Source organism: Labeo rohita, chromosome 20 (genome assembly GCF_022985175.1).
Source record: "Labeo rohita strain BAU-BD-2019 chromosome 20, IGBB_LRoh.1.0, whole genome shotgun sequence".
NCBI lineage: Eukaryota > Metazoa > Chordata > Actinopteri > Cypriniformes > Cyprinidae > Labeo > Labeo rohita.
This window is the reverse complement of record NC_066888.1, coordinates 11,641,985-11,667,055: the sequence shown is the minus strand read 5'-3', so window position 1 is coordinate 11,667,055 and position 25,071 is coordinate 11,641,985. Positions and strand designations below refer to the sequence as shown.

The following is a 25,071-nucleotide window of genomic DNA, read 5'->3' as shown; positions in this document are numbered from 1 at the left end:
TGCAAAAGACAGAGGGGTTGCACAACATGGATTTTCCTACAAACATTTGAATGTAGCAACGTGCCAAGCTGAGTTGGAAATATCGTAATTATGATTTTGAGCACATGAACAGCCAAGAAAAGTAATACTTACAAATAAATACCAACCTTGGAGCTACGAGTTTCAACAATAGTGTCATCTTATACTTGGCCACATAAATATTGTAGCTGGTCATAAACATCACTGTAGCTTAGTTATAATAGAACTTTGATATATTAGTTCAATTAATCATTCAATTTAGAACACAAGACGCTCAATTCTTAAATGAATTTTGACTCAATGCACAATTGATTTCAATTGTTTGATGTTACGGAGTTGTTCAACTACAGCAGCAATATGCTAGTGACTCATTCTAAATCTCAAAAAGAAAATTTCTCACCTACAGGTGTAACAGTGTAAACTGAGCAACTGAGTTAACAAATCCAAATGAACGTTTCTGGTAAACAGATCAGTCTTTCATAAAAAGTGCTCTATATAATGCATAAAACCTGCATTTTGATTTGAAAATTGCACATTCTGTGCTTAAAAATCGCTTTCTGCTACATTCACTGACTTTCCTAAGCCTGTATTGGCATGTGAGGCTGTGTACCTCTGAATAGCATTCGCTCACACTCTCTGAGGGGACTGTGAATGCTGCAGGCATATCAATATTTAGCTCCCAGCTTCTCATTCATGATTATTCAGAGGTAATGGAATATTTCAGAATCCTGTACCTCAGGCGAGCACACAAAGTATTTAAGTTTCTGAGGCTGAGGTGAGGCATACATTAAAAACGGCTCTTTTTGAAAACTTCCATTCACCTTACAAATGCAAAGACATGCATGACAGTTAAGGAAGATGGCAATGCTCATAACCAGAGGTAAACTCTGAAATTATGACATTGTTGGTTACACTTTCTTTAACCTCGGTTTAAATCATTTAAGAGAGATGATCGGTCAGCAGTGAATCATGAGAGACATCCTGCCCTGATCTGTTGATTTTGGCCCTTGTTATCTTGATCTTGTTGCACAAAGAGTTCTTGAGGGCATCTATTGTCCTGTTTCTTTCAGCTTCGAACCCTCTGGCTGTTTGTACTTTCTACTGGTCCGCTCTAGTTCTTGTGTCATGATCTGATTGGTTGGTCAGTCTAAAACTGATTTTAGTTGATTTGGGCTCTAAGGAAATATCCTGCTTTGATTGGTCAGTATTGTTCTCTAGGCCAGTGTCTAGCTGTGATTGGTGGATTTGGTTGCTTAAGGCTGTATTTGTGTGATTGGTGGGTGGTGTTTTGTTCAGGGCATCCACTGCCCTGGAGCTTATACACAGACCTCTGTACAATCCCCAAACAGCTAGTGCAACAAAAGTTCAGCATGATTGTATCAGCAGAAAAAGGTCATTTGTAAGCAGTAAACATTAAAATATTAGGAAGTTGGACAAAATACACAACTGTGCAGTTCAACAAGATCCACACAGTGTGTTGCTGCTAATAGTGTTTAGTTTATTCATTTGTGCTTTTTTTACTTGTCAATATATATGTACAGTTTATATATATATTCAATAATCAAAACAGGGACAGGAACACAGAAATATAATATAACAAAAAATTCATTTTGAAAAATGGTAAAGTATTATGTCATCTAAAGAACTTATCCAAACACAGCACATACCTCAACAGTTGTGTGTTTGTGTGGTTATCTAGCCTAGAAATGCTCTGTACAGCATGAGAGTGTGTCTGAATGTGGGGTCTTGCTCCATGCAGAAGGTCAGATCTCTCAAAGTGACCCGAATCGGTGCTCGAGTAGCAAACTGCCCACATGAACCTAACAACTGAGCAGAGAGATGCAGAGAATGAGTTTTTGGGCCACATGGACCTAAATGGATTTCCTCATGAAATCAGTTTAGCAATAAGAAATGATAAAACAATAGCACTTGCTTGCCATCATCACACACTCCTAGTGAAAAAGCAGCAGACTTTAGTATACTTACATATGTTAGATGAAATTAAAAGAAAATGTATTATAATTTATTTAAATTATTTCATTAAGTTATTAAATAAGTGCTTTTCTGAACCACTTAAGAAGAACTTAAAATGCCCCTATTATGCCATTTTTAATGTTTCCTACAATAGGTTCACATGCATGCAAGGTCAAAAAACGCTTTGGTTTTTCTCAAAATATGCATTTATTATCACCTAATTTTCCAATGATTCTTAAACAACTCTTTCGAAGCAGTTCTAAAATTTAGTCTCTCTAAATCCCTCCCTTCCGTGAGCCTACTCTGCTCTGATTGGCCAGAAGGCACAGTCTGTTATGATTGGTCTACCGTGTACAGCACGTGTCGGAAACGATACAACATCCTCATAGTTCCGTATTTTGAAAGCTCGATAGAAGGTTGTGATTCAGTGGAGCCATCTGGTCTACATTAACTGGGTACAGAGCAATCTCTCAAGAACAAGTGTTTTGTGAATCCCGCGTTGAACTCCCCGAGATTAGAGAAGCAGTCATCAGTAAAATGATGTGTCTGAGGGCGGGTAAAGTTGTTTACGGCTGTCAGACGTTCAAAAAAGTTTTTGAACAGTAAGATTTTTCATGTTGTTTTTTTTTTTTTTTTTTTTTTTTTTTTTAAATAATTATCTTATGCCAAAGCCTGCATTTATTTGATCGAAAATACAGCAAAAGCAGTAATATTGTGAAATATTTTTACTATTTAAAATAACTCTTTTCTATTAAAACATACACTTTAAAATGCAATTTATTTTTGGGAAAGAAATTAGAGAAATTAATACTTTTATTTAGCAAAGAAGCTTTAAAATGATCAAGATGACAAAAGAAAAACATTTATAATGTTACAGAAGATTTTTATTTCTATTAAATGCTGTTCTTCTGATTTTTCTATTCAGAAGAAACCTGAAAAAAAAAATTCTACTCAGCTGTTTTTAACATAATAATAATAATAATAATAATTATAATAATAATGTTTTTTTAAGTAGCAAATCAAAATATTAGAATTTTTGAAGGATCATGTGACTGGAGTAATGATGCTAAAAATTAATCTTTGTAATCACAGGAATAAATTACATTTTAAAATATATTCAAATAGAAAACAGGTATTTTTAATAGTAAAAATATTTCAACATTTTACTGTTTTTGCTGCACTTTCGATCAAATAAACGCAGGCTTGGTGAGCAGAAGAGACTTCTTCTCTAAAAAAAAAAAAAACATTCAAAATCTGAAAACTTTTGACTGGTAGTGTAGGTGGGATTTTGAAAATGTGTTACCCCATGATGTGTAGCCATCACAGAGGTGGTATTCAAATAACTAAAGCCTCATTTACGCTGTTCGGAGTTGATTCTTTCTTTTTGGAGACAATAACTTTATTTATCGGGCAATAAAGTTATTGTCTCCAAAAAGAAAGAATCAACTCCGAACAGCGTAAACTTTTCGACTTTGCAACTTTGCAGATTGTTTGCATTCACATACAGCTACATTACACACTGCATTAAAGGCAATATTCGAAATGGCATAATAGGGGCACTTTAAGTACATCTTCATATGATGTGTCATAATTACATGATTATACCACTACTGTCTTAAAAATATGGTTAAAACACCCTGCCAAATAAACTGACAAATACACAATCAATATAATTAAGTGTTTTTTTCACAAGCGGTGCTAAAATGAATGAATTATCCTTTGAGAAATCAATCAGAATAAACTCACCTTTATTCTGAAACAAGAAATACAGAATAATAAAGATTTAGACTTATAAATATAGACACTTAAATGCTACTGCAGATCATTTAACTTTGGCGTCTTTTGTTCTTTTCCTGCTAACTGTACTGTCTCTTTATAGAGATGCTTATTCTACTACAGAGATGAAACCTACTTCCCTAGGCATAGGCGTTTTTTTTTCTAAAAGGCCTGTGTAATTTAAGCACACAAAAACTCAAAACCATCTTTTCACTTATTAGCACTGCTCACTGCCTAAAGCAAAAGGAATTCACAAATGTAAAAACTAATTAAACTAAACTAACATAAAATCCTCTGGTCTTTTGTTCAGTCTTTCCTTGTCCTTTTTTCTCATCAATTTTATAAAATCACTAATAACACATGGTATATTACAGATAGAGTAAAGTCTTTCCCTTTAGGCATAAACAGTACATTACCATCAAACCTTTGGGGTCGGTAAGATTAAAAAAAACAAACAAAAAAAAAAGTTTTTGAAACAAGTCCCTTACACTAAGACTGCATTTATTTGATCACAAATACAGTAATATTGTGAAATATGGTTGCAATTTAAAATGTAACCATTTTCTATTGAAATATATTTTAAAATGTAATTTATTCCTGTGATGCAGACGGATTTTCAGAAGCCATTACTCCAGTTTTCAGTGTCCCATGATCCTTCAGAAATCATTCTAATATGCTGATTTAGTATTTTTACTATTAGGATTTCTTTATGTTATCTATGTTAAAAACAGTTGTGCTGATTAAGACTTTTGTAGAAATAATGACGCATATTCTTTTTTAGGATTTTTTGATGAGCATCTTTGCTGATTTAAAGTACTAATTTCTTTAAAAAAATAAAAATCTTGTTGACCCCAAATCTTTGAACAGCAAAGTATCAACTGATTTTATAGCATTAAAACAGCCAAACTCAGTCAGGAAATAAAACACCATATACCAACTCCCTTTCTAAAGGAGTTTACTAATATTTAAAGGGGTCATCGGATGCCCATTTTTCACAAGTTGATATGATTCTTTAGGGTCTTAATGAAAAGTCTATAATATACTATAGTTAAAAATTCTCAATGGTAGTGTAAAACAACACCCTTTTTACCTTGCCAAAATGAGCTCTGCAAAAATCAACCCATTCTGAGGGATTGTTCCTTTAAATGCAAATGAGCTCTGCTCGCCCCGCCCCTCTCTTCTCTCTGTGGAGTGACATGCTGTGCTCTGAGAGATTGTTTACTTTAGCCACATTTAGCGCGTTTAGCTGCAAAACTTGCTAATTAGCATGTTATTAGGAAAGGTGATTGTAGAGATTCATAAAAAAAAACTTATACTCACTTCTGCTGTAGGTGAAGCTGGATCACGAACAATTTGCACGAACATAAGGCGCTTTTCCACTATCGGGCCGAACGGTTCTTAGAACAGTCAGGTACGGTTCCAGTTGTGTTTCCACCTGAGCCTGGTACGGCACGATTACAAACCGTTCTTGGCACGGAATGTGTGTGCTAAGCGAAAGCGCGCTATTTGATTAAACAGCCAAGTAAACAGCTGTTACGCTGCATTCAAAAAGAGTTGTGTCCTTTTTTTGTTATTTAACAAAGTAGTCTCAAAAACAGAAATATCTGATCATCGTCCATATCGCGGTTTATATTACAATTGCGTTACCAAGGCAACGACTGATGCATTTTGTGTTTACATTCCAAAGAGTTTTACCAGCACCACAGTGGAAAATGAAACCATATCCGTGCTGATTGGCCCGGATCGGCACGGAATGGAATGGTTAAGCAAAGAGAACGGTTCGGCCCAATAGTGGAAAAGTGGCTATAGACACATTTATGTAGATTGGGAGATGCATTACCCTTCACAAACAAATGTAATCCACCGCATCTTCAGCGGCACAGATGTCGGAACTAAATGACGACCACTATGTTCATTATTACGTCCCTGCTCCGCATCAAAACAATATTATTTTTACAGATTAATTAAAAACCACTGCATTGATTTGTATCATTATAGGGTAGATTTGTACATACACTGCCAACACAAATTAATGTTCAAACAAGGAATATGGCCACACAGGAAGACTTGCACATGAACTCAATAAAAAAAAAAAAAAAAAAAAAAAAAACGCAACAGCTTTTCTAAATACAGCCAGAAATTTAAAAATGACCAAATGCTCTGTGCTACAGACTGTTTATGTATGTGACTGATTTTGAAAACGCATGTAAACATTTCCTGCACATCTGCAAAGAATAAAGTATTAAGACAGTATACAGGAAAACTCACAACAGAGGTGACTGTATAGACATGTGCGGGTACCTGGTTGGCCCCTGAGCCGGGAGCCTCCAGAGGTTTCCTTTTACGAGGCCCCAGGGCTGCCAGCGCTGCCAAATTTGCATCTCTGTGCTCCATCTGTGCCAACTCCAACTGCTGCATCTAAAGAAAGGCGAAAAAGAGAGAATGTGGGTTTGACAGGCACTCAAAAATAAAATCAATATTTCCATTGGCTCACCCAAATCCACGTGGAATGTTTGGGGAAAAAAAAACAAAACAAAAAAAACGGAAAACTGTTATTGGTGATGAATCTTTCATTTTAGCACTATTGATTTTAGCGATAGACTATGACAAAGAACCTGAGTTGGAGGCCTGAGCAAAAACACACAAACATGTTACGTGCTCTCTAACACACGAGTAGATGAGCGTTACCTTGTAAACAGACACACAACTCATCCAGAGGGCTTTCATTACATTCTGTTCCCTGTTTAGCCGCAGGCTTCAATTCCAGACCCAATATTAGACTCAATTAAAATGAGCCCCCAATTAGAGAGCCTTGTCTCCAGGGTATGTGTATGTATGTGTGTGGATTTGTCTATGTGGGGCACAAATGGGACTTTATGAAGAGTATTGATCGTCCTCATTGCTATACAAGGGAGCAGAAGGAATGAAAAACAGGTTGTGGAGGAGGGACGTATGTATTTTTATTAACACCACCACACACAGAAATCCTTCTACCTCTTTGGCTCGCTGTTTCAGACGCTGTTGCTCTGGGTCTTCGGTGTTTGTGCGACTCTACATGCAAATAGAGGAAAAAAACAGTGCATTTTAAACGGAGACCAATTCCTGGTATCTTTAACCTCTTTTGTTTTGGCTAGTTACCCGTGCAATGCGGAGCAGTGCTTCTCGCTCCTCTTCCTCCCTCCTCTGTTTCTCCAGTCTTTCCAGTTGCTCCAGGAACTTCAGCTGAGAGCGCGTGTCACTGGTCTGACTGTAGCGCCAATCATCCTCACAAGAAACACACACCACAGCAAACATTAGCATCCGTCTAATAAATGAGGTAATATGCAGTAGCAAACTGCCTACATTTGCCACTTTTTTTTTTTTTTTTTTTTTTTTTTTTTTTTAGATGCAGGGACATGTTATTATTTCTGCCCATAAGTGATGTTGTAAATTAACAATAAACAACTAGTAGATCATGCTGCATGATCTTATGTCAAAAATTCATTTTAGGTACAATGTTTCTATTGTGTTCATGTTGAATTGCAAAACACTTTTGTTGCTATTGAGGTTTGTATACAGTTAAGGTTAGGGACAGGTTTGGTAGTATGACCAGGTTTAAGGCATGAGGTAGGGTCAACAGCGTAATTACTAGGGCTGCCCTCTAATAGCCGACTAACCGTTAGTTGACAAGAAGAGGCTTAGTCGACCAAAATTTTATTAGCCGCTTAGTCGCAGAAAAAAAAATCCACAGGAAGTGGCAAAGTCACGCAGTCCGTGACGAACAAATCGTTAATGGCTGGTCTGTGTGGTAATACAGTACATTGCACGGGACATCCTAACGCTCGCACATATGGCTTATCATGTAAAATATGTAAGCACAGGGCTCTACAGTGTGACCATTTCGAAAACTACTGCGTGCGACTATGAAAAAATATTTAGGAGAACCATGTGCGACTGACCTGATCAGCATATTTGTGTTTGCGCTGAGGGGAGCTTCAAAGGTTTCTACGTGTTTTTGCAACATTGAGTAATGTATCAGACATTTCATGAATCCTTACATAAACAAAGTGTAGAGAGAGTGTAAACAAGAGATTGATTGTGCAGTGTGGAGAACTTTGTTGATTATAATAGAACTTTGTGAGATTGCGATGAACTAAGATGAGTACCAGCTTTTAATGATTTTTAAGGGAGTTTGTAAATGAGATATTGATTTAACACAACAGTTAAATAAACAAGTTAATATTATAAACCCTATTGCATGATTTTGCTCTATTTCGTTGTCAAAAATAGTCCGAAACAAGTCACAACTGAGCCGCTGCGCATCTCCATTCAAACACAGCGGTGTTTTATGAATGAACGTGCGTTTTTAAACAAATCTGAGTCAATGGTTCAATTTCCCATTCATAAAGACACTCACTTGCTTTATTCCTGAATGAATCAGTCGTTCAAATGAATCAAATGAATGATATGATTCAGTAATTAAATCATTTTCATTTTTAAAGTATCTTTTCAGTTATTTAAATCATTTAATATTTCTGTATTCAATGTTATATTTAAATAATTAATCTCAACATGAATTTATGAATTTCACTGCACTCATGCCACCTCTGAGCCTCAATAAATGTCCGAAAATACACATACAAGCACTTTTGTGTTCTTCTGTGCCACCTCTGCAGTACAAATTAATTTTAATACTGATTTTATTTGATTGGTAGTTTATTCTTATTTTTCTTACTTTATTGTATTTATTTATTTTTTTTTTAATTGACAAAATATTACATACTTTTAATAAAGTTCAAAAAATGCCATTACAAAGGTAAAAACAAAATTCCCCTGTAAATCACTTTAAGGAGTCAAATATCACTTCGTAATGGGAAGGCTAATTTCTAATTTTAAATCAGATTTTTTGGTTATTGATTAGAAGGTGCTTCTAAAATTTTGACTGTGCTCCTAAACTTTTTAAGGAGAAGTACTCCTAAAAAAAAATAAAAATAAGCGTAGAGCCCTGAAGTAGTAGCAACTTTACATGGCCGCTCAATCTAATGTTAACCTAAAAAAATGTGTGCTATTCAGTTGCCTGTGTGGAAGCTGAATAGTAGCGCGCTCACTGCATGACAGATGGAGGCGCCGGTGCGGTCACTTGCACTTAAAATACTCCGTAATTTTCGGTCATACAGACAAGAGCAACACATCTTTCGAATCTGTCGAGATTCGAATAAAGAGTGAAATGTCTACTTTCAAATGAACCGATTCAAATGGAAAACAAATATTCTGAGATTCCATAATCTGTATGAAACATGCATAGAGTCAGAGTCGCCGACTTTCTCTCTTAAGCCGAAAACAAAGAAAGCACTAGTTCATCAATAAATTATTAATGGAGAAGTCCACTTCCAGAACAACAATTCAAAAATAATTTACACACCCCCTTGTCCTCCAAGATATTCATGTCTTTCTGTCTTCAGTCGCGAAGAAATTATGGTTTTTGAGGAAAGCATTTCAGGATTTTTCTCCATATAATGGACTTCATTGGTGCCCCAATTTTGAACTTCCAAAATGTAGTTTAAATGCAGCTTGAAAGGGCTCTAAACGATCCCAGCCAAGGAAGAAGGGTCTTATTTAGCAAAACGACCTGTCATTTTTTTTTGGAAAATATTTTTTTATATATTTTTTTAAGCACAAAAGCTCCTGTAGCACAGGATCTGGGATGCGCATTCACGACGCTACATACTATTGAATCATGTCGAAAGGTCATGTGGAACATAGGTGGAACTACAGACCCAGTGTTTACAAAGTGAATGCGCAAAGACTAAGAAAGTGCAAGTAAGTTTGTAAATGCTGTTTACTCGTTACTCGAAACAGAAAAGATTAATTCATTGTTTACCTGGGTCTTTAGTCTATGATTAGCCACCTCACCTCTTATCTGACAAGTTTTCGGGTTTGAGTCGTTCGTTCATCACGTGACAGCCCCATAAAATGAACGAACGACTAAAAAAACCCTAAGACTCAAAACAGGTGAACTAATTCCAGTGCAGAACCTAATAGGATGTTGCGCATGCACGACTGAACGAATCACTCCCCCGAGACGATTCGTTCTTTCCGAGTCACATTGAAGATTCATTCAAAATTAAAGAATCATTCAAGAACGACCCATTACTAATTCGTAGCATCATGTACGCGCATCCCAGAGCCTGTGCTACAAAAGCTTTTGTGCTTAAAAACTATACAAAAAAAAAAAAAAGACATTGTTTCACTAGATAAGACCCTTCCTCCTTGGCTGGGATTGTTTAGAGCCCTTTGAAGCTGCATTTAAACTGCATTTCGGAAGTTCAAAATTGGGGCACCAATTAAGTCCATTATATAAAAGAAAATCCTGAAATGCTTTCCTCAAAAACCATAATTTCTGTACGACTGAAGACAGAAAGACATGAACATCTTGGATGACAAGGGGGTGAGTAAATTATTTGTAAATTGCTGTTCTGGAAGTGGACTTCTCCTTTAAGTTAATGCAGCCTCCTTACTGTTCTGACACATTTATAATCATTACCTCTGCGGTGTGCTGTGTCAAGCTTTATGTGTGCGCTTCAGCACTTATCGAGATATGTATTAAAGCTATGCAATTAAAGGCTCATTATTATGATTTAAATGGTTTATTAATAAACGTGTGATTAGTCGACTAATGCTTAAAATAAATGACTACTAGTGGACCAGAAAAATCTTTAGTTCAGGACAGCCCTAGCAATTACAGATGCAAGATTAAATTCAGTTTTTTAATTTCTCAATTATTCTGTCCACTGTGTTTTATAGGTGAGGATACCTTATAAGAGATCTGTCGATGTTGTGCCACAACGGTTATCTTCTCTAGCAGGTCTCGGAGCCTCTCTTGTGTCACCAGAGACAACAATTCAAGAACATCAGGACAGACCTCCGTGATACTCAAAGTTCCACCTATGCACACAAAATCACACGTGTTAGTTGTAGTCCTAACATGTGAAAAATATTCATTCTATTGATTGACCTAATCTGCATATTATCATTGACAAGATTCATTACTAATTTAAAAATCCAAACTCTTGTGGATCAATCCAGAATCACATAAAAAGTATAACATTGAACCAGTGAATAATTATTCTCACCGACCCAACTGGACTCATTTATACATTTCAGGACTGTATCTATAATAATCTCTTTCGATACAAATCAGTAGAATCAATAGAACCTAATTCCAATTAATGAATCTTACACAAGTAAATTCCCAGGCTGAGTTGCAATTTTTTGGTGGGGATGTGCTGTTATTTGCAGTACTCTTATTTGTAGCTGAATGCATAATCAGACTGGCTTAAGTGTATTAACATGTCAGATGCGGGACATACTGAAGGTACAACTTTGTGAATGGCACATTGAAGTTCTGTGGGCACAGACTGCGTGTGGGCCTGATAATCACAGAGAGTTATTCAAGAATCGCATGAATCCTCCTCTAATTCAGCATTCGTACAGACCTATTTACTGCCTGACAGAAATGTAGATCATGTAGAATTAGAGGCAAATGTCTTCATCGAGCTGGAATCCAGCGATTTTGTTGTTTTCCTCCGCTGTTTATATTGTATTCACATTTCCATAATGTCAGACATGCTTTGCTCCTGTTGGTCTGTTACGCTTGCCGAGTAGACAGACATCTGCAAACACTCCAATTCCATCTCATTTTTGCCCTTTCTGCTGATGCGGACAGAGTTCCTGCGAGGCCAAGCCTGTCTCTTTCATTTCCACATTCTCTCTTTTCGTCTCCTCCTCCTCCGCACGACTCCCCCTACCTCCTGGCTATCTCCCTCTCTCTCTCTCCCTCCCTCCGCCTCTGTCGTCCTTTCTCTCCCTTGTTCCGACGCTTTTTTGATCAGTGCAGCAGAGTGGATTCCTGCCACTCTGGCAACTTTGCGCGGCTCGACAGTCATTAGCATACTGATTAAGCAGAACAGGCTCGTCAGAGATACCACTGATCAAAGACAGAGACTGCACTCGTGTGTCACAACACAGCTCAACATATGCCCAAAAAAAACACAGACAGGATGCATGCCGTAGAGGCAGAGCTGAGGGAGGCGAACAGACTTTGACAAACAGAGATGGAGGGAAAGGCAATATCACTTTGAGTAAAGACACGCTGATGTATAAAAAAAAGCAGGTAATGCTACAGCTAAGGTCAGTGAAACATGGAGGAATACAGCTTTCAGGAATGTTAGTTTTTAAACACTATTGATAAGTATTGAGCTATTAATTACTAATTAAAAAGTAACTAATTACAGTACAGGAAAAGTAATGCATTAGGACTATTTTGTGTTACATTTTCTCCTCTTTAGACACTCTTTCCTCCAATTTGGAAGTGTTTGCCTGGCGTTTCTTTTTTTTTTTTTTTTTACATTTAAAGTCAAATTTTTTGCTGTTTGCAAAACAGCTGGTTTGCTGTTCTTAGCAGGTTTAAGCCAGTCTTAGCAGATTTAAGATGGGCTTCAGCTACTCTGTCAGACTGGACAAGCTGGAGCTCAGTTGTTTTAGCTGGTCGGCAAGCTTTTCCCCAAGGCTGACCAGCTGAAAAATATCAAAAACCCCTCTAAAACCATCCAAAAAACAACACAAAATGTACTGGTTTAGGGTGGGTGGCAATGTCATATTTGATATAAATTTAGTAAAAGCTATTTGATGCGATCCAAGATGTATTTACAAAAAAATTATAACTGAATGAGACACTGTACCTAAAAAAAAGTTTTATATGTATGTGTAGGTATATATATAGACACAAACAGTCAAAAGTTTTTCAACAGTAAGATTTTTAATGATTTTTTAAGATTTTAAGTCTCTTCTGCTCACCAAACCTGCATTTATTTGATTCAAAGTACAGCAAAAATAGCAATATTTAGAAATATTTTTACTGTTTAAAATAACGGATTTCTATTTGAATATATTTTAAAATGTAATTTATTTCTGTGATTTCAAAGCTGAATTTTTAGCATCATTACTCCAGTCACATTATCCTTCAGAAATCATTCTAATATTTTAATTTTCTTCTAATATATATATATATATATATATATAGAGAGAGAGAGAGAGAGAGAGAGAGTGTGTTGAAAACAGCTGCGTATAACTTTTTAAAGGTTTCTTTAATAAATAAAGTTCAGAAGAACAACATTTTTCTGAAATAAAGCTCTTTTGTAACATAACTTTTTTATCATCACTTTTGATGAATTTAAAGCAATAAAAGCATATAAAAGTTAAAAAATTATAATTATTAAATTTATTTAATTAAATTATTTTCTACAAATATTATTTATTTATAGCTTTATAGCTCTAAGCTTAAAAAAGCTTTTTATTTCAGATAAATGCTGATCTTTGGATTTTTCTATTCAATAAAGAATCCTAAAATATATACATAACATGACTATATATACACTCAACTGTTTTAAATATTGATAAAAAAATGTTTCTTGAAAAGCAATTCAGCATATTTGAATGATTTCTAAAGGATCGTGTGACACTGAAGACTGGAGTAATGATGCGGAAAATGTAGTTTTTTTAAATCACAGGAATAAATTACATTTTAAAATATATTCAAAAAGAAAACAGTTATTTTAAAGAGTAAGAATATTTCAAATTTTACTGTTTTTGCTGTACTTTGGATCAAATAAATGCAGGCTTGGTGAGCAGAAGAGACTTCTTTAAAAACATTAAAAACCAGTAGTGTAAGTAAGTAATCAAATGGGTTGGGTGAAGTTACCGATCTGCTGCACTCGTGACTGAAGGGCTGATGGGAATAAAAAGGGCTCTTCTTGACAGGAGCGGATCACTGATCCCACAAGCTCGGAGCCAGAGGCCAAAATACGAGCGTTCTCCTCACTCAGGTTCACACCGGCCATGGAGGCCACATCATTAATGTCATCGTCATCTCTAAGTGAAAGACTGTCAAGAAAACGAAAGGACAGAATTTCAATTTTTCGGCTTAAAATGAATATGCTAATGGTGTAGCTCACCTAGAAATCCTAATCTATAGCGACACTGACTGCCTTCTATTCACATTCATCCTATAAAGAACCAATATGCACATTCACCCGCTGTGCAGCAGGGAATGGCCGCAAGTCAGAGCTATTACCGGAAAGAGCCCGAGGTGCTGTCCTTGAAGCCGTGTGCCTGTGCTGGAAGGGGCGGCTGGGAAAAGTGTGTTTTAGACGCCTGAAGGATGGACTGCCGCACAACAGCACCTGTGGGGACAGAATAAAAATACAGATATTTTTATCAGCTCAAAATGAATTGGGACACTTGGAGGTGAAAGAAACACAAAAGTAATAAAAGCTCACCTAGTCTTTCAGTGTATTGAGCTTTAATTAAAATGACATTCATGTAACCCACATGTATATACAGTCATGGCCAAAAATATCAGCACCCTTGCAATTCTATCAGAAAATGCAACCCTTCTCTCAGAACGTTGTTGCAGTTGCAAATGTGTACTTATTTTTTTGTTTGCATTGGAACAACACAAAAAAACAGAAGAAAAGTCATATCTGATACAATTCCACACAGAACCCAAAAAAATGCACTGGACAAAATTATTGGCACCCTTAACTTAATATTTGGTAGCACCCCCTTTGGAAAAAATAACTGAAATCAATCGCTTCCTGTAACCATGAATGAGTTTCTTACACCTCTCTACTGGAATTTTTGAACCACTCTTCTTTTGCAAACTGCTCCAGGTCATTCAGATTTAAAGGATGCTTTCCCCCAACTTTTTTTTTGAAATTGAAAGTATTAGAACCCCTAGATATTTTTATGAATAAAATATGTATAAAGTATATTCCCATTTTTATAAAGGTTATGTAAAAGTCCAGCCATGACTTCCTGCACAAATATAAGGTAACACAGTGTAAACAATGAGTAAAGCCACAGAATATGGTTCTGATGAGCTGCACAAGATTGTTGAACCTCACAAAATAGAAATTGGCTGTGAGAAAATAGCTACAGCACTGAAAACTCCCATTTCCACCATCAGGGCAATAATTAAGACATTCCAATCAATTGTAGATTTTATGAATTTGCCTGGAAGAACAAACGTATCTATATCATCCTAATGCACGGTGAGGAGGATAGTTTAAATTGACAAAGACTCTCCAAGGATCACAGCTGGAGAATAGCAGAAATTAGTTGAGTCTTGCTGTCAGAAAGCCTCAAAAATATATAAAACAGCACCCACATCACCACAATTTGCTTGGGAGGGTTTCAAGAAAAAAATCAGCTCTGCTCTCATTCAAAACAAAAAACAACACTCCAGCATATTCGGTTGCCAGACGCTAATGGAACTTCAAACTGGACCTGGAACTGAATTAACTGCATTTTTGATCAAATTAACACAGCCTTGGTGAGCATGAGGGACTTATTTCAAACTTTTGAACGGTAAAACTACAGGCTATACCTGCTGGCTGAGTGTTGGTTTGAATGAAGATCTGTTTGGGTTGAGTTTGGTTCTGTGCAGGTAAGCCCACCTGAGACTGTTTGACAATTACTCCTTTAGGTTGCTGGATCACCTGACAAAGTAAAAAGCAAAATCAATAAGAAGACAGCATTCCTAAATAAATTCAGCAAAGATGCAAAAATTATGCATATGAAAATATTCAAAGAAGGTATGCTGGGTTTAGTCCACCTCGAGGATATTGTAAAAACCATTTTAGACAGCAGCACTCTCTGCAAACCCTCAGAGCACTTTCTGATTCTGAAGTAATCAAAACCTCTAAAGTCTATTCAGGTATATGGGAAATGAGCTTCTGTATTTCAGTGGAAATCCATCAAGACGTCCAATAAAATGGTGATATTAGATTACAGAAAAACAAATCATGACATTATTTGAATATGATAACATGACATTCCTGGTAAGAAATGGGGTGAGACTCATGCATCTTTGTCTCTAGTGTAAAACTAATTTGGCTCTGCTTGGGCTTGTGGGATACTGGTGGTTTTAAGTGAATTAGCCTGTACACCGTGGGCGGTGGTGAGTTAACCAGGAAATGAAGACAAAGTGAAGAGAGGCTGTCATAAAAATGAACCAGTGAGCTGGGAAGGAGGCAGTGTGAAATTAGAGTGTTTCACTCTCGCACAAACACACACACACACACACACAGACAGACAGTCTACTGAGTCTGCTATTACATAAAACATCAAAACGGTGTATTCAGGATCCCCAAACACACATACCTGAATTCCAGACACCATATGGTACTCTAACTACTGATAGAGAAATCATACCTCGAGATTAACATTAAAATAATGCACATCCAGGTTTGTTTCCATGGTGAAAACACCATCACTGAATGATCATTTGTTTTCCTTATTATCAAATTACTCTTTCGTTGTTTCATATAGGCAAACCCCTGAAAACATCTTGATAAATTACACTGCCGGGACTAAAAACGGGCCGGGGTTTACCAGCTGAGCCGTTCTGGTTGGCTGGTTGGGCTTGAGGGCGGAGCTGACGGACACAGCGGACTTCTGGTTTGCGGCCTTGGTTGATGCAGAATCTGAGGGCTTGAGTTGGTCGCATTGCTGAATGAAGAGCTGTGAGTTTGGGGTGAGTTGACGGACAGCTGGCAGGCTCCTCTGAAAGAATTAATACATTAGCATCTCTGGTTATATGTCTCTAATTTAGCTTGTACCAAAGAGGTCGTGTCTCATTCATACATGAAGGTCTGATAATAGATTTCATCTTAAAATCAGGTCAAAAATGAGGTCAGTACCCTCATATATATACCCATATGACTTTGTTGAAGTCGCTGATAATATCTAAATGAGTTTTAAAAGTGACGAAACTGCATTCACCTTCAGGAAAGGCACTAGATATGGCTGAGGGGATGATTTGAGCTCCATGTAGAGTTTTTCAGTAAACTCTTCTGCCTCTAGTTTCCCATCCTACATGTAGAGAAGAAAACAAAAACCCCTAAAAACACATCATGTTTTGTGATGTATTGATTTTGAATTGAGCACGTGACATCATACCAGCAGGCCTTTAACAAGAGCTTTGACGTTCTGAGCCATGTTGGCCGAGCGGGTGCCGCTCGATGCAAGCTTCATAAGGGTGACCAGGAAGTTTTTACACTTCTTCACATTCTCCAAGGTCTCCTGATGATAAAGAAAATGAAACATTATCTGTCTTGTGATGCACATATTGAAGTTATATATATATATATATATATATATATATATATATATATATATATATATATATATGTATATATATATATATATATATATATATATATATATATATGAAGAGCTCAGATGCAAAACCAGCTAAATCCATCTGACGTATTTCTTTAAAATGAGCATTTCTTTCTGCCTACTTTGTATAGGTTTCTATGTAAGTACTGGTACTTCTGATTGGTCTGAGGCTGGAATTTAGAAGATTTTTTGATGAAGAAAAATGTCAAAAATACAAGACTGAAGTCATAGCAATATAAGAATAAGTCTAAATTTTTTGAGAATGAAGTAAAAAAAATTGAGAATAAAGTTGAAATATTTTAAAAATAAAGTAGTATTTAGAGAATAAAGTCAAAACATTTTGAGAATGAAGTTGAAATTCCGAGAACAAAGTCTAAATATTTCGACAATAAAAAGTCTAAATATTTCGGCAATAAAGTTGAAATATTTAGAGAATAAAGTTGAAATATTTACAGAATAAAGTCAAAATATTTTGAGAATAAAGTCAAAATTACGAGAATAAAGTCTAAATATTTCAACAATAAAGACAAAATTACGAGAATAAAGTCTAAATTACGAGAATAAAGTCTAAATATTTCAACAATAAAGTCGAAATATTTTGAGAATAAAGTAAAAATTACGAGAATAAAGTCGAAAATACAAGAATAAAGTCGAAATATTTCAACAATAAAGTCGAAACATTTCGGCAATAAAGACGAAACATTTCAAGAATAGACAAAATTACGAGAATAAAGTCAAAATTACGAGAACAAAGTCGAAATTACAGGAATAAAGTCGAAATATTTTGAGAGTAAAGTTAAAATTATGCAATTAAAGTCTAAATATTTCAACAAAAAAGTCTAAATATTTTGAAAATAAAGTCAAAATTCCAAGAATAATGTCTAAATAATTCAACAATAAAGTCAAAATATTTCGGCAATAAAGTCAAAATATTTTGAGAATAAAGTCAAAATTACAAGAATAAAGTCGAAATTATGAGAACAAAGTCTAAATATTTTGAGAATTAAGTAAAAATTCCCAGAATAAAGTCTAAATATTTCAACAATAAAGTCTAAATATTTCTGCAATAAAGTCAAAGTATTTCGAGAATAGTCAAAATTCTGAGAATAAAGTCGAAATTACGAGAACAAAGTCTAAACATTTTGAGAATTAAGTCAAAATTCCCAGAATAAAGTCTAAATATTTCAACAATAAAGTCTAAATATTTCTGCAATAAAGTCAAAGTAATTCGAGAATAGTCAAAATTCTGAGAATAAAGTCAAAATTCTGAGAATAAAGTCAAAATTCTGAGAATAAAGTCTAAATATTTCAAAAATAAAAGTCTAAATATTTTGAGAATAAAGTCAAAATTACGAGAATAAAGTCAAAATTATGAGAATAAAGTTGACATTATGTGAATAAAGTTGAAATATTTTGAGAAAAGTTGAAATATTTCAAGAGTAAAGTCTAAATTACACAAATAAAGTCTAAATATTTTTTGAATAAAGTCGAAATTATGAGAATAAAGTCTAAATATTTTTTGAATAAAGTTGAAATCACGTGAATAAAGTTGAAATATTTTGAGAAAGGTTGAAATATTTAGACTTTATTCTTGAAATATTTTGAGAATAAAGTATAAATATTTCAAGAATAAAGTCAAAATTATGAGAATAAAGCTGAAATATTTTGAAAAAGGTCAAAATATTAAGAAAATAAAGTCAAAATTATAAGAATTAAATAGTAACAATTACAATTATAATATTTTGAGAGAATAGCCTACATTGAGCATGCAAATGGCCTGGATTGGGAGCATCGGGAGAAGTTGCCAAGCCACCAGAATTTATTTAAATATATATGTGGAATTACTAGTAGAAATAATACCATGTGTCATATACTCGCAGGGACAGTACGCTTGGAAATGATTTTTCACGCCTTCGATTGCATTCATTATTTGTAGTGCGGCAGTAACCCAATAACAGCAGTAAGCTTTGTGCTTCTGGAACTTTTAATATAAAAAAAACAAAGTCTCAGCTTCAAAAAACTGTCAGTATTATAGCTAAATACAAACAATGTGTCTTACAATAATGTTTTTCACACTCTTTATTGTGGTGTGACAGATCGCTGTATTCGTGTGAATTAAACGTGTCTTAGATTACAATGAGACATTTGTTTCATTAAATTATACTGTTTTCTTTTTGAAAATTCCACCACCTATTCATTCCTCACATGTATTTAATTAAAAACAAGGTTGACGTGGACTCCAACTCATTAACAAGTTATATTGTTGTCTTTTCTGAGCTATATAACATTAAGTGACTATTCACAAGAAGTTGTTTTCATGGTATAATACAGTAAATGATTAGAAATAATATTTCATGTCTTCAAATTCACTCATCATTTGTTGTAATCGCAATAAGCTTTGTGCTTTGTTGCTCTTAATATAACAGCTCAGCTTTCAAAATCAGTTCATTTTATCATGAAATACAAATTAGAAATGTGTTTTTTCTCTTTACTTCAAGTTATAGCATGACATAAATGTGAAGGAACATCAGAAAGCATAAAAAAACAGTTTAGCCTATTTTAATTAAACAAATGTCTTATTGTAATCACAAAGATGATTGATTCATATGCTGCTTAAACTGTGGCAATCTGTTGCAGGTTTAAACAGTGTGAAAAACACATTATTTTAAGACATATTGATTGTATTTCACTATCAAAATGACAGAATTTGAAAGCTGAGACTTTGGAATTTTCTCCCAGTGCTCCCAATCTGGGCCATTTGCATGTGCAATACAGGCTATCCACCTGTTTCCTCAACGTTGAAGTAAGCCCATGGGTGAGACTTCCGGTTCAATATCCGCTATAGGGAAATAAACCGAAGAATTACAACGCGCAGTAAACGGTAAAACTATTTGCACTACAAACCAGTCAGCTCATAATTAAGATAATACATTAAAATGTATTACAAATTGATGTGTCTTATGGTAAGACACATCAATTTGTAATATCAAGCAGCAAAACAAGCTGTTTTGTACAGCTAAAAAATAGCTGGATGTGGATGAGGTTGGAATCCACACCCATCAAATTTACGAATGGTCACGCCCACTTTTAAGGGAAGAAAAAGGTGAATACACTCAGAATATAACTTTAATCTCGCAAGTGCTATGACTTAATTATCTTAATTTTTACTTTTTACTTTACTCTTGAAATATTTCAATATTGTTTTTATTTTATTTTTAACATGGCACTAAAATGCTGTCCTACATATTGGGTTTTTAATTTTAAATATAAAAATGTATTTTTAGATCACCTAATGTCCATTCATTAAAAAAAAAAAAAACAACAAAAAAAAAACACTTATGACCTAATAAAACATACATTTTTAGCAAATATACATTTTTCATACTTTACATTATAAAGTTGTGATGCCTTAATTCACTTGTAACATTTAAAACAATTAAGTTTTGAGTGTTTTAGTTTTAGATAATTTAGACAAAAAAGTAAAAAATTGTAATATCTGCCATTTACTGGACATGAAAATAATTATTGGCTTTTCGATACTGGCCAAATTTTAATCCTAATTTTCATAAAGTAAATGACGGAATAACTTGTATATTGTTAGTAATGTTTTAAGATGAACACTGACTGTACTGAAGCAACTTAGGTTTATTTGATGAACCGAACATCAATTTTTTTTGCCATCAAATGTTACGTCAGGCTTTTGAGGAAGCTTTATTTTTTCTTCTCTCAATCACCATTGTATTGCACTGCAATATGTTTTCTGCCCCCACGCTTGAAACTAAATAGCTTTGATTATAAAACTGACCATTTAAATGTCGTCTAACGCAGACATATTAATTGGATATAGAGTGACAACTGTTATTTATGTGCATTTCTTGCAAGGAGCCTGCTATATTGTTATGAAATCTCATGGATTTACATTACAAGCAAACAGAATTTAATCTTACTTGTTAGCCATGTTATTATTAGCAAGCCTCATATTCTCCTATATCATATTATATTAGCCATAAAAGAGTTAAAGGGTTCACCCAAAAATGAAAATTGTCATTAATCACTCAACCTGATGTTGTTGCAAATCCGTAAGACCTTCATTCACCTTCAGAACACAAATTAAGATATTTCTGATGAAATCTGAGAGTTTTCTGGCCCTGCACAGACAGTAACTGACACGTTCAAGGCCTAGAAAGGTAGTAAGAACATCGTTAAAATAGTTAAAAAATCTAAAAATAAGGTAAAAAAAAAAAAAAAAAAATCTTAATATGTGTTCTAAAGATGAACAAAGGTCTTACGGGTTTGGAATGACATGAGGGAGAGTAACTAATGACAGAATTTTTATTTTTATGTGAACTATCCCTTTAATATTAGTGTATCCCTACACACATCAACTTACAGCTGTAACAGTGACTGGAGTTGATGATGTGTTTGTGTTGGCTCTGGTTGGTACATTAGGAGACACCATACGTGGTGCATTACCCTGGGTGGAGAGAGCACCTTTGCCCACAGACTGCAGACAAATGAAGCATAGACATGATTAGGTAGATGAATATGACACGGAATGACCTACATTTCTATTTAAATTACTGAGGGAAAGCTAACAATGCATTTCAGTCAACATCGTGCCCTGAAGTCAGAGTATGAATCATTTTTTTTGTTTTGTTGTTTGGATCAATAATTGATGCAGCCAAAGTGAGTAATACCTTTACAGCAGTGGTATTAATTATGGTAGTTGCAGTGACAGAATTAGTCCTCTGGTTAAAGGTCCCCGGTGTGCTGCTGTTTGGAGTCATTTGACTGGCTTTGATAACAGGCCCCATGGTAGAGCTGGGCTTTCTGATGGCTGTCCCTATAACCCCGGCTGGTTTAATAATGGTAGCTCCTGTTGTACATGATGGCGTGAAAATAGCAGTCCCTGTAGCAGTGGATGATTTCTGAACAGCAGTCCCTGTAGTGGGGTTAAGTTTAATATTGGTGGTAGCTGATGCACTGGAAGGTGGGAGAGAAACTCTGATGATTGGTGTGGTGGTTACAGTTGCCTGTTAAAAAAAAAGAAAAAAAAAAAAAGAGAGAGACAGATAAAATAAAATTGTGCATTTTCATAATAAATCAAATGCTCGTAAGATATCTTATGACGGCTTTTCAAGCGTTTTGCAATGTCAATGCCAAATATGGTTATCTGCTTTTTTGAGAGAAGCCCGTTTCATGTTTTGATATATGCAGGAGCAATTATATTGTGAAAAATATTAAGCATGATATAAAGACTAAGTTTTTACAACATAATGAGCTCTTTATGAAAGCCTCTTTCAACCCACAGGATTAAAAAAAATCTGAATGTCAGAATTCTGAGTTTACTTTCCACTTTTTTTCTCAGAATTCTGACTTTACATCTCAAAATTCCGTTTTCTACCACAAAAAAAAAAAAAAAAGTAAAAGGTAATTGCTCCTTTTAATCTCACAATTCTAATTTTATATCTCACAATTCTTACTTATTTGCTGCAATTCTTAGTCTGAATTGTGAGATAAAACTTTTTTTTTTAAATACTGTTGTGTAAAGAATCTTTCATACCTATTGAACACTTATTATACAGCCATAATAAATTTAAATGTTATCTAGAAAAATATGTTTTGTATTTAATTGAAATTGTAATTAAAATAGAATTATATTAACATTAAAATATTAATGTTTTAAGATAAATACTAATATTCAAAATATAAAATATGTATTTTTTTTAATACTGTGCTGGAAAAATGCTTCCATACCTATTGGATACTTATTATGCACCCATAATAAATGTAAATGCTATCTAGAAAATATTGCTTTATTACGTATGTATAATTTTTATACACAATGAAAAAATATTTCTAATTAAAATATAATTATTTTAACATAAAAATATTATGTATTGTTCATATTAAAATATTATGTGTATTTTTTACACATAATGAAATAAAAAATACTTAATTAAAATATAATTCTATTAATACTAAAATATGAATAATTTAAGATAAATACTGTTATTCAAAATATAAAACATTATTGTATTATACTGCCATAATATATTTAACAATTGTCTAGAAAACATTTTTTTGTATTAAATAAGTATAGTTTTTATACACAATTAAATACAAAAATCTATAATTAAAACATAATTGTGTTAATATTATAATAATAATATTTTAAGACAAATGCTAATATTCAAAATATATGATTTTTAGAATACCGTGGTGGAAAAAAGACATTCCACATTTACATACTGAATACATATTATACAGCCATAATAAATTCTAATTTTATCTAGATTTTTTTTAATTAAATATGTATCATTTTTATACACAATTAAATTGAAAAATAAAATGTAATTAAAACATAATTGAATGAATAATAAAACATTAAAACATTAATATTTTAAGATTAATACTAATATGCAAAGTATAAAATATGAATAAATTATAATGTATAATATTTTAAATGAATTCAAAAGTAAGTAAGACGCTTTTCATAATTAAAGATAATCATGAATACAATTTAAAGGGGAAAAAAAGCACTAAATTAAAAGGGCATAACTGCATATGCATAAAACAAGAAAATTGTCCACTGACCCCATTTTGGCCCCCTGGTGATCCAAAGATCCTAATCTGAAAACCACACGTTTATCTCACTGGATCTTTGTTTCTATTTCCAGCATGAAAAATAAGTGACCAAAATAACACACCTGTGAAGATGAGGGTCTAACTATAGCAGTGGCATTGGCACTGGCTGGTTTTGGCAGCATTCCCTGAGCCTGTGCCTGGGCCAGAGCCTGCTGAGATACCAACATCAACTGCCCGCTGTCACTGCGGATTAACACCATTCCTTCAGAGGCAAGGCAGAGAGAATAAGACATCGCCAAGACTGATAAGTAGGCCTGATGGTTAAGTACAGTATTGCAGATTACACTAACAAACCAAGAAATGAAACAGTGGATCCTGAATCCACACGTAATAAAACTCACCTTGTGGGACCTGGAAGTTGGCAGGCAGCTGCAGTGGCACAGTCTGAGGTGCGCGTGTCATTGGTGCACTTTGTGATGTGGTGGAAATCCTTGGCAATGTCACGACCGTCCCTTTGGCAGCGGTCAGTGTGGTGACCCTGGGCTGGCTTACGGCCACCGAGACCCTTCCAGGCTGAGGAACCAGTGCCAAGCTGGTGGCCCCTGGTCCCTGAACATTAGACGTGACCACCCTGGCTCCTACGACCACTGGTGTGGTGGATCTGATCTGTGCAGGGCCTGCTATGATCTTTGGAGCAGGTTCAGATGAAGCTGAACTGGAGCTCACAGCAACTGTTACAGGACGCTGACTTGCAGAGTTTGATGAATCAGTCTCTGGCTTTGGTTTTGGCTGCTCTACTTCCCCATAAGTGGCAGCTAAATCTGTTTTGCTGTCTTCAGAGGTGTTAACATTTGCGTTTGAGTCTAATGTCTCTCTTTTCTTGTCTAAAGCGGTTTGTGAAGTTACCTCAGCGTTGCTTGGTTGGGCGTCGTTGTTGTTTTCTTCATTCTCTATTGCCGCCCGAGACCCATTAATGTCTGATTTATCTGAACCCGATGTTTCCGACATTATTAAAGCTAGTTTTATGACGTAGATTGAATAATTTGGTCGAGAGGATAACGAATTATCAAATCTGTATGTACAAATACGTAAGCGACTCGACGGATATAAGTTACAGCTTTCGCCAAATCAACCGTTGGACGTGGGGATTTTGATTCATCCGAATCCAAAGGATTCGAATCTTTTGAATTCATCAAACTATTATTGATTCATCGGTTCGTTCTTTGACTCTTTCTGTACGCTACACAGTTACCGTTGCGCCAGAAGATACAAGCGAATGTTTGTGTGTGTGTGTGTGAGTCAGTGAATCACTCAACTGATTCGCTAAAAGCACCGAGTCATTCATGAGGGAAACAAGCGTTTGTGAATGAGATGCTTCGGTCAGTGCCGTTCCGAATCTTGTTAAGATTCAAAAATCTTAATTGACTCCTTCATCCAAGGGCGTATTGCTTCAGTAAATCCAACCAATGAAATGCTGAATTGAATGGCAATATT

General features: G+C 34.8%; 1 protein-coding gene across 1 annotated transcript; it reads right to left on the bottom strand.

Moving 5' to 3' along the window:
• Nucleotides 1-1,526: 1,526 nt before the first annotated feature.
• taf4b (TAF4B RNA polymerase II, TATA box binding protein (TBP)-associated factor) lies at nt 1,527-24,709 on the bottom strand. The gene is made up of 15 exons (XM_051138018.1): nt 23,979-24,709; nt 23,700-23,839; nt 21,687-22,022; nt 21,380-21,493; nt 16,768-16,890; nt 16,591-16,680; nt 16,201-16,371; nt 15,194-15,305; nt 13,880-13,988; nt 13,508-13,677; nt 10,562-10,692; nt 6,907-7,032; nt 6,763-6,819; nt 6,070-6,186; nt 1,527-1,845 (listed from the first exon to the last, which is right to left on the bottom strand). The coding sequence occupies exons 1-15, from the start codon at nt 24,583-24,585 to the stop codon at nt 1,714-1,716; spliced, it is 2,535 nt and encodes an 844-aa protein (XP_050993975.1). The 5' UTR covers nt 24,586-24,709; the 3' UTR covers nt 1,527-1,713.
• Nucleotides 24,710-25,071: the final 362 nt, after the last annotated feature.